Source organism: Protopterus annectens, chromosome 8.part0, assembly GCF_019279795.1.
Source record: "Protopterus annectens isolate FY-2018-M chromosome 8.part0, PAN1.0, whole genome shotgun sequence".
Lineage (NCBI taxonomy): Eukaryota > Metazoa > Chordata > Ceratodontiformes > Protopteridae > Protopterus > Protopterus annectens.
Genome location: NC_056741.1, coordinates 499,902,376 through 499,913,398, shown reverse-complemented (window position 1 = coordinate 499,913,398; position 11,023 = coordinate 499,902,376). Strand labels below are relative to the sequence as shown.

The following is an 11,023-nucleotide window of genomic DNA, read 5'->3' as shown; positions in this document are numbered from 1 at the left end:
CCCTCACAAGGTGGGGCAGGTGGTAACCCTACTTACATCTGCTTTAAAGTGCCTTAAGAACTCTATATCTGACTGCCACTATGAGAATGTATAAGGTATATATTCCCGATAATGCACGTGGGGAGACGTGCATCACAGTCAGGTGTTTAATCCTGGGTCATAGGTTCTGCAGGACCGGCTGGAGGCTGAGCAGTCTTGTGAACAACTACTGCTTATACAACTTGTGTCCAGATGTATACAGGACTGGACATCGTGTCGTGACACCAAGTCTAATGTTTAGAACAGATACATATCCCATGAAGGATATCCATAAATTGTGGGGACCGATGACCATCTTTGCTTTACAGCTGTAAGGTAGGGTTATACATGCAAAGGGATACATAGTTTGCAATCCTGAGACTGTCTAGGGTGAGACTGCCTACTAGATATGGGTAGGGGTCACTATATGCAGATATCACCGCGCCTATCTAGCAGCCCGAGTATGGCTGGTTTTGGTGGATGTTTGGGGGAGGGTGGTGCACTGTGAAGGGGATGATGGGTATTCAATTATGTATCCAGGTGTGTTGGGGTTGGATGGCTCAGTTCAGGCCAGACCATTATGTGGGTATGTGCTGGTAACATTTCTGTACATGTGTATTGCACATTTTAATGTTCACATGTTTGTAGGATTGTATTGCAGATGTGTATATTTGTTCTTTGGTTATCTTCCTGATTCACCCACCACTCCCTCATAGACCTCCAGTTCACCTATTGTGCATCCAACCCAGTCTCCCCTTGGTGAATTATTACATTACCCACCACCTCCCACCCCCATATTCCACAAACAACATTCATCCCTTCTCTAGTTGCTGACCCATGGCACAGTCAACAGAACACATTGTGTACACTACATATCTCTGGGATGAATATGGTTGTGAGGTCTACACTAACATTTCAGATCATCCACATGCTGTACTTCATGCACATAGGTACTCACAAATACTTATCTTTAATGACATGGCAGGTAGACCCGGGTAATACCCATTCATCTATGGGCCACCCTGACAAGGACGACTTGGACCGTGAATGTGCAGATATTGGGTGAATGCTCTGACCATTGGTAGGGTTGCCACTCTTTCATATGACCTGGATGGGACATTTTTTTTTTTGTATATTTGAGTTTTTTTACACACACACCCACCCACGGTCATTACAAGGTTAGTACTTTTTCATCATGTCATAGAAGCTTTTATTGTTGTAGCAGTGTAGTTGCTTATTCTGTTTCGTTTACTTGCTTATTCTGTTTCTTGTAACATATAGGTATTTTATATATGGACATATGTACTGTATGGGACTATTAAATAACATATGGGACATAATTATGTCCTGCTATCGCAGGAAATTTCACATTTATTATGATTTTGGTATGGACACTCCTGCCTAGAGGGGGACTGTCCCTCACAATGTAGGACAGGTGGTAACCCAAACCACTGGCCTAGGCTTGGCAATTTGCGGCATGCTAACACGATGCATTTCACTTCCACTTGGTATAACTAGCGACACTACAATGGAATATGGGCATGGGGTTTTAAATATCTTTGTTCGAGGGACGGGGACTCAATATTCAGCTACGTGCCTTTGTGTTTACTTCTTACTGTGGTGTTTGCAATGATGTCTTGTATGCTTTGCATATGTTTCAGTATCCATGGACACTGACAGGAGTGATTACTATTAGAGGCAGGCTGTACTAGTCAGCATTTTAGGTTGCGCGTATGAAGCCGACATGTTCACGCCTCCGTGCAGCACTTGGACACGCCCCCTGCACTCGTACATGTTTCCTATGCACGTGGCCATTACGGCAGCGCACCTTCATTAATATGCATGTGGTGCTGCTGTGCCATCTCTAAGCCGCAAAGTCGGAGCAAGGCTAATGCCGTCCTTGCACCGAGCTTCATGAATCCCAAGGAATGTTCAGGCCAACGTCTCAGCAGCAACTTTTTATGTAAAACAACTTTAAGATCCCTGCATTTTTTAATGTTTTATATACTGCTATAAACATGCAGTCCTTTTCTAGCTAAAATGGTAGCTGAAATACCTATCAAAAGTGTCTTAGAAATGCCAAATGTTCTGCACAAAACTATGAACAGAAAATAATAACAGATATTTGTTTAAAATTAATGCTATGTGGGAGGATGCATTCCCATTAAAATATCTTACTTAGTACATTATTCGTAAATCCTTGACATCAATTACATCCAGTTTTGATTAAAAATAAGATATATAAGTTGTATATGAATATAAATATTTTTAATGCAGGGTGGTATATGCCATACAATATCATTAGAATGCGTAGATTGTTAGGTTTCATGTAAGAATATTTCTTATTATATAAAGACTTGTGCAAAATCTAGAACATAGAGAGAGAAAATAAAAGAGTTGGAGCAGACTAAAGAAAGGAAGGATAAGAGGAGGTACAATGAAGATAAAGCAGATAAGATTCCAGACGAGGGTGTGGTTGTAATAATAATACATTAAGTTTTGTGCAGCAGACATTTATGGCACACATTCATATAGCTATATTGGTAACAATTTAACTAATGACAGTGCAGTACAAAGCCATTTGTCTATCAGTCATTGCTCATTTAAAGTCTTGCAGACTGTTCTTAAGTGGAGTCGGTTGGTGTAAAGCTATTAGCAATGCTGTGTAAATACAGGGAGTATCCCGCATTGTTAGGTTTAGTTATGGAGAGTAATGGTTTGTCAGTGGAGCAAAGAAATTCTTTAGTACTGTAAGTTTAAATGATGGACTGAAGAGATGAGAATTTTTCAGGCTTTTAGACTGATTTGAAGGTTGTAATTAATTGTGATTACAAGAGAGAATTATTTAGTTTGAGCCAGTTTAGTTGTTTTAAAATCAGGTGGCAATGTGTTTGATTGTCGCCTCACAGCAAGAGGTTCTCCCATTCAATTCTCGGCTGGAGCGCTTTCTGTTTGGAGTCTGCATGCCCTCCCCACGGTCGAGTGGTGTTCGAAAGACATGTGTGAATGGGCGTGCCTTCGTTGAAGGTTGGGCATTGAGCTGGCATCTCGGCACCATAAAAATCTACTGCCAATCATTAGCGGACCGGAGTTCTGCTGTGGCGACACCTAACTTGGAAAAGCCGAAAGAAGAAGAACAACAACAACATTGTTGGTTGGTTGTGAATTTAGCTAATTTATTATAGCATTGCTCTAGTTTGACTGATAGAGAGGAATTGAGATGGTTTAGTATAGGAAAGGTATATAATACGATGAGAAATAGAAAAGAAATGGCTATGTTTGTCTAGCAGTGTCAGTAAGGTAGTGTTTCACTCTAAAAAGACAGTCTAACTTTTGACATTTCTTCTTTATGGCTTCCTAAAGTTGGATATCAAATTTCAGGTATTTGTCTATACCAGTTTATATATTGTTTTTTTTTTTTGGGGGGTGACAAGTATATTAAAGGTAGTTTTTGCAAGGAGGGAGAGTTCGGGTAAACAGTTTGCTTATTTCTATTCAGGAGGAGTTGTGAGTTGTCACACCAAGCTCCTATGGAGGAGATGAACTGCATGGTGAGTGTTTGAAAAAGGAATAGTGGATTCATCAGCATATTGTACTATGGTGGAATCTCTGGCTGCTGCCTATAGGGCATTAATAACTAAGTTAAACAGTATTGGTCCTAGGGTAGAGTCTTGTGGAAAATCAAAGTATGTAGGAAGGAAAGAAGAGAAATATTGTTGCCATTTCACTGCATGAGAGCTTTGAGTGAAGTAACTGAAAAAAAAAAACAGTTAAGTGAGGAGGTTGATAGCCCACATTAACAGAGTTTAGTTAGAAGACTTTTATTGTTGACTGTGTTGAAAATCTTGGACAGATCCAGAAACAGGACTGAAGTTAGAAGGCCTGAATTTCTGCTGTGACTTTTTTTAACTCTGTGAACCTTAGAAGTGCATTTATTGTACTCTGATTGGGTCTGAAACCATGCTGTGAGGGACAGAGGAGGTTATGTGAAGTAATATATGCAGTAGGTTAAGTGTGAATGCATTTTCCAAGATTTTGAATATGGTGAAAGAACAGTGATTGATGTATAGTTTGTGAGCTTGGTTGTTGAGTCTTCTTTATGGAGGGACATTATACAGGATTTTTTTCATAAGGTGCGGACATATTTTTCTTGATAGAGCAGTTTATTAGAATCAAACCAGGATATGTAAGGCTATCTGAAGTGAGTCTGGGTTACTGAGATGGAAGTTGGTCAGGGGCAGTGGTTGTTGTTTTAACAGTGCATAAGTATTTTGTAATTGTAGCTGTTGTCAATGGAGTGAGTGTAAAGGTCTGTTGTGGCTTTGATGTTTGCAGTGGGATGACTGGATTTGTTGCAAATTTGTTACTTGGTGGGGGGGGGTTGCTTTATTTATAAACTATGAGTTAAGCTGTAAAGCAATGGTTTGGGCATTATTAGTTGGGGATGAGCTGGTTTGGATTGATTTCTCATGACTAAACAATGTTTATATTGATTGCCAGAAGTTTGGTGGATTGTTTGATGATGAATTTCGGGAGTTGCTATAATAATTGTCCTGTTTCAAGTTGCATGAGTTGCTTTTTATTTATTTTTTTTTTTTATTTTTATTTAACCATGGAGCTGTTTTTTTTTTTTTTTTAACTCTTTCGGTTCTTAATGGTGTTTGCTCTGCCAGGATATTTAGAAATATTATATTCAGTGTTTCTACTGTTTCATCAAGAAGAAAAGTTTTAAGTACAGTCCTGTTGATCTGGAACATACTGGAAGAAAAAGTTTTTTTTTAATTTTGTTGATGTTATTCATAGATTCATAGATTAGTACTAGGCTAACTGCCCTTGCGAGCCATTTTAAGCCTAGCCAATTATCCCTTGTGAGCCTCAAATCCTGCATCTTGTGTTTGTAAAGCAAACACTTTAACCATTAGGCCACCCTCCCAATCCCAATTATCAGGGTTTTTGACTGTGTTATGGTGATTGTTTAGCTGTTTTGGAAATCTGATTATGTGGTCACTTAAGGTATCGGGTAGGGTGCCACTTGTAAGACCATTGTTTGGGGTGGATGTTAGAATCCAATGTAGAATGAATTATTTCAATTTGACCTTGTTAATTCCAGTTGGAGTCTTAATAAATTGAGTGAAACTATATAGCTGAATTGAATGTGTTGTTTTTAGGGCCATCTTTTGCCAGTCTATATTAATGTCTCCTAGAAAAATAGTTTCCAGTCTTATGCTGGCCAAGACCCAGGAAAGGATCTCTTCTGAGATGGGAAGTTGTTACCAGGTGGTATTTATAGACATATGACAGCTCAGGGTTTATTAAGTATTCAGTTAGAGGAGTGAGATGATAAATTCAACATTGTTGAAATGTATAGTATCATGGTAAGTGGAAAGATCTAAAACATTTCTGTAGAAAACAGCAACTCCACCTGCTTTGTGTTGGTTCTATCTATTTTGGGTATATTATAACTTGGTGGGAGCATTTCTTTATCTTTGGTAATTGGCTTTTACCAGACTTTTGTCACTATGAAGAGATCAGAAGAGGAGTGGGCTATACAGGCATGCTTTTATTATAGAGCCTTCTTAGGTTACTGTAGTAGTATTTAAGTCCTAGCTGGTTAGAGAGGTAGCTTGTTGCTGTTTCAAGATGTGTAGGGCTGGTTTGGTGAGGTATGATGTTAGATGAGTAGGTCTGGGATTAGGATATATATCCCCTCCAAGTAATATTGACCAGTTAGCAGTGTGGCTATTGAAGAGCCATTTATATCTGGGCTTGGATTTATACATGATTTTGGATAATGCGGAAACATGTTGAGTCCGGAGACACATCCTAATAACTGTGTGTGCTCTTCTCAAATACTTTATAGCTAAGAACTGGGTAAACCCCTCAGAAATTTCTTGGGAGAATTTTAAAACAATGGCAATTAAGTATATACCTGCACAAAAACTTTGCTCTAGCAATAAAAAGAAAAAAAGATTATTTACAGAACCACTAGTGCAGTTTCTTTGACTTAATTCAAACAAAGTAATCATCATACAACATTCATTACTATAATCACAATCTGTGAAGACCTCTGAGTGTGAATTTTCCTTTCCTATAACAAATAAATACTGATGATACTCTATTGTTAATCAAATTGGTGAGATGTCCCTTTATACACTTGCCAAGGCATCCAAGTTGTAAATAGTGTAAATAGTGCTATTCTAACAATATACCCCCTTTCCTCTCTCATTTTACTCATAAATCAGACATACATGTTTTCCTCTAACCATCATTCATCCTCCAGTTAAATAAGGATCATTATATCTTATCTTATATCACATTAGTTATTATAAGGGAGTCTCTTCATTACTATCTGTCCCTAAGGTTTATGTTTTGGTATTGCAACCCTGGGTGTTTAGGATAGTAGGTAATCATTCTTCTCCTTTTATTTTTATTTTTATTTTCCTAGTTATTGCCCTGCTATGGTAGAATATATATGATTACTCAAGTGTTACAATCTCTTTGTATAGCAAAGACTGATTTCTGTATGTAACATATTATGTTTTTTTTTCATTTGTTTTGTTCTGTTTTTGTTTTTCCTTTGTATTAATCTTGCAAAAGACAATAAAAATTATATTTGAAAAAAAATGGGGGAATATGTTCTGCTTGCTTGCATTTCAGGAAACTAATGTAATTAATGCTGAGTAGCTTGGAGGAAATATTAGAGAAATGTTCTGTGATATTTTAACTTAATTATTGTGGAGTTGGTAAGTAAGCAACAGTGGGAAAGAGATTTGTGTTTGTTAGTTGAGAGTGTGAGTAGAGTACCAAATGTTAGCGGCAGAAAAAGTAGTGTAATATTTGGGATTTAGAGGGATGCACAGATGTGTGATAGTATGTATGAATTATGTAGGTATGTCTCTAACATAATACCAGTTTCCTAACTAATACTTTAGGTAACCTATGAACAACAGCTTATTTGCAGAATACTGGTAAATGAAGAGTGAAACTTAGCTTTTATATTACTAAAGTCATGAGTAAAATCTAAACATTATTGACAAAGACATATTATGTCTAAGTGAATGGATTAAACCAGTAAACCAGCACATCATGTTGCAAATCCAAAGGATCCTGAAACTTACGTGCCTTCTTTTATCAGTGAGAACTTCCCACAAACATAATCCAGTATATGTAATAAGCAATCTTGTTTATTTACTACTATGTTTATTTTCCCAGTTTCTGTCAACCATTAAGCCTCTCCTCAATGGGACCTTTCTCATTTTTTACACTCGTACTTGTTGACTATTATCTCTTTTTTCAATGGAAAACAACTCGCATGTTTCTTTGGAATCTGGGAGAGATGTCCAGAGGGAGACATCACTCAGGAAGCTATTGAGGAGTTTTAAGCCCTCAATGATGTCCAGATAAGACAACAATGTTTTTTGTAATACCTTAACACTGTCCCTGGGCAGGAAGTAATCAGATCTGCTTTACTGCAGAACCCATGGTAGCCTTTTCCTGTGTGGATGAATGCTTACAAACATCTACACTGAAGGCTGCCACAAGGTGAAAACTTTGTGATCCCAACAACTGCTGCTTAGCCTTGCATTTTTATTGTCATTTCTTCTCCAAGGGACTGTGGCAGTATGTGTCCAACTCTGTCCCCCCCCCCCCAAGGATGGGCACACTCATCATCCCCTGCAAGGTGCCTGAATGGCTAAGTGATTTCGTGTCACATGGGTTACAATTAGGACTTTTGCCATTGAACCCTATCATAGCTGGCCATATTTGTAATAAACAGTCATAATGAATTTTCAGTTTACTCAACACTTTTATATATGGTTGAAGTGTTACTGCCTTTGTTGAGACTCCATCTATAATCTTAAGTTATTGTTTAAGAAAGAAAGAAAGAAAAGAAAGAAAGAAAAGGAAAAAATGTACATCTTTGGTTAATATTTAAACAGACGCCATTGGTCATCAGTTATAATATCTTCATAAGACATAAAATATTATACCAGTAAACTATTGTCATGTAAGCTACTGTTCTAAAGCAGGTACTGCTTTAAAAAAACATTTTATACTTTTGTGTTATTCAATGTTTTATTTATCCTGCTAAGTATTTTCCATTCCATGCTGCTGGTCTATACAGTATATGCAAATATTTGTGTTTATGCATAAGCAGAAAAATAACTGTACAACTCAAGGTTAAGCTTTGTCTCTGTTTCTTTTCTTGCACAATAAATACATGTTTTGTTTCAGAACTACTTAGCAGCTTAGCTCATTCATTATATCATATCTGTGTGAATTATTGTTTAGTAACAAAGCATATGCCAGAAAAGTCTGTGGATTAGTAAAATACCTTTGTAATTATCAAAATGCAAAATATGATATACAAACTAGATTCTTTGTGGATGCTTTGATTTAGTACAATTTTCTGATAACTAAAATGCAGTTCTAGGTTACTACATGTAAATGACGTGAGAAGCCTTGAAATAGAATTAATTAACTCTTAAGATTTAATGTCTCTCCTCCTGAACACAGCTGAATTCATCCATAAAATTGTGTAGTCTTAAACATTTTATAAATTTAAACTCACTAAACTACAATATGTGTAACTGCATTACTTACTTGGAGTTTGAAGCTTCTTGTTTTGTAATACAGAGAGAATCACCAGTATATTGCCAACAATATCTGTAACTATAGTGAAAACCATCACACTGGCCTGAAGGATGGTAACAGCTGCAGATGGCTGATATAGTATTGGAATTGTATAATTACTACCTTGCAGCTCAGCTTTATAGCAGCTTGCAGTCGTGCAAGACATTTCATAAAAAGCCTCTCAACTGCACAGCTTTAAGCAGTATACAGAAAACTCTGTTTTGATGACAGAATTGTTTGACTTTGAATGGAAAGCAGTTGAAAGTGTAAACTCCAAACAAAGAATAGTTGCTGATTTTTTTCTTAAAATTGTTTTTTCAAGTGCAGTTATGATGAGCATTAGACAGCATGAAGAGAAACAACTGTTTATGTAAAAATTCTAGTGATCACTTTGTAAGAAAATTCATTCAAATCAATAGAATAGTATGATATCTTTAAACTTTGTCAAATTTCACATTAGAGTTATTTAAGCATGCATATTAGCAATAGAACTGACTGGGAAAAAGTCAAAGATATATATATCTTATTTTGTCACATAGTATTCCATCTTGGCTTGTCTTTCTTTACTTCAGCTTTGCTAGATGCACCATTTGTTGTTTCCACTTGCAGTCTCTTTTTATTAGGAAGGAGTGTTATTCCCAATGGTCTCCAAGATATTCTATACTAATAGAGCATCTGGTATCAGATATTTAGTACACGGGAAGTCAGCCTCCATGGATCACATAATTCCAATTACAACATGAATAAATGTTCTCTTGTTTTTCATTTTAATAAAGGCAGATATTACAATCTGATGCAGTTAATAAACAGCCATGTTAATTCATATTTTATGAAACTCGAACCGTTAAATATAAATCAGAACGTAACTATTTGACTTTTCAGTTGTATTGCTCAAACTACCACCATGTGCTCTGTCAAATAATATTCCCTTCTGTGTCTACAGTACCCTCTACTCTGTACTTTGAGATTTTAATTACTTGTTCTGTTGCATACTTTGTTTTCTGAAAGAAAGTGCTGAGATGAACTATATGTGTTTACTTTTGCTATGTATCCTCATGTAAGTACTGGTTGAGGCTCCATCCAGACAATCTCAACTGGTTAATGTTTTAGCCCAATAAAAATAAATAAATAAATAAAATAAGAGCAAGCCCTCCTACACACCCTTATTTATACAGATAAATGTCAACATCACACAACAGAAGAACATAGAAATCTATACAAAAAATGAAAATACAAATTGCTGGTGATACGGTAGTAGAAGCAGTGCTGCTAATGATTTCTTATGACAAAAAGTAACAAATGAGTTGCAACTTGTAAATTTCCATCTGTAGCAGAACCTCTTCACTTTCACACATTACCACATACAGGGAAGCTTATGTATTCCTTTAAAATACCTAAAACATGCAGTATAAGGAAGTTGCCTTATGAGTCATGTATATGCTAATCTGAAATGTCTGTCAAAGGAAAATACTGGCCCTCAGCCAAATTCTTTAGGCGGTAAGAATTTCCCTGCATGCAAGACTGCAGACTTGGGGGTGGAATGTAGATGGCCAGCTAAGCACAGCACTTTTTTGAGCTCTAAAAAATTAATATAATAGAGCTGGGCAGCCAAGTGCTCCAGATTATGTGGAACACACCGCATTCAGCCCCTAACTAGCACACTGTTCCGCATTGAACAGCTTTGGCTCCGCTACACGAGTTTTGATTGGTTAGTATACCGCAATTATTGCCAATTGGCATGGCGGTATACTAACCAATCAAATAATCTCTCTGCTGTTCCATGTTGAACAGCACTGGCTTTGCTACAAGGTGTTTGATTGGCTTGTATACCGCAATTAAAGCCAATCCCAATTGCAGTATATGAGTCAATCAACTAAGTGGTCGTGAGGGTGGGATTCCACCACATACAGTGAGTTTTCAACATATGCGGGTTAATTCACTATGCCTTCAACAACAATATACAGACTCACACCCCTCAAGCAAGGAATTCTGCCCCCTGCAGCCTTATTCTTAATTCAGTTAACTCCGTAGTCATTGTATCTCAGTGTTACGGAGACAACACATACTTTCAACAAATCTCTAGTGGACAGTGAAAGCTGATAAAAAATGGCTGCAAATGACACTTTAAACAGATGTATTTCAGGAAGTTTCCATTCTATTTAATATTACTTGCTTTTTCCAGCTCAAAGGAAAAAATGTTTTTTTTTTTTTTTCAAAGCAAAACCTTTTAGCTCCGTAGACATTTAAAAGCTAAGGTATTAGAAACGTCTCATTTTTTTATTCTAGAAAATATGTCTTTCTTGACCTGTGGTGTTTTAAAATCCATGGGGGATTTTTCTTGTTGTTGGAAAACAATTTACGAGCAAGTCAA

At 36.8% G+C, this 11,023-nt stretch overlaps 1 protein-coding gene across 1 annotated transcript in view; it reads right to left on the bottom strand.

Moving 5' to 3' along the window:
- LOC122808269 (melatonin receptor type 1C-like) overlaps positions 1–8,818 on the bottom strand; it is a 105,728-nt gene extending 96,910 nt beyond the window's left edge. The window contains exon 1 of the mRNA XM_044079233.1: positions 8,623–8,818. Coding sequence (XP_043935168.1) covers positions 8,623–8,818 — 196 coding nt within the window. The remainder of the gene's footprint in view (positions 1–8,622) is intronic.
- Positions 8,819–11,023: the final 2,205 nt, after the last annotated feature.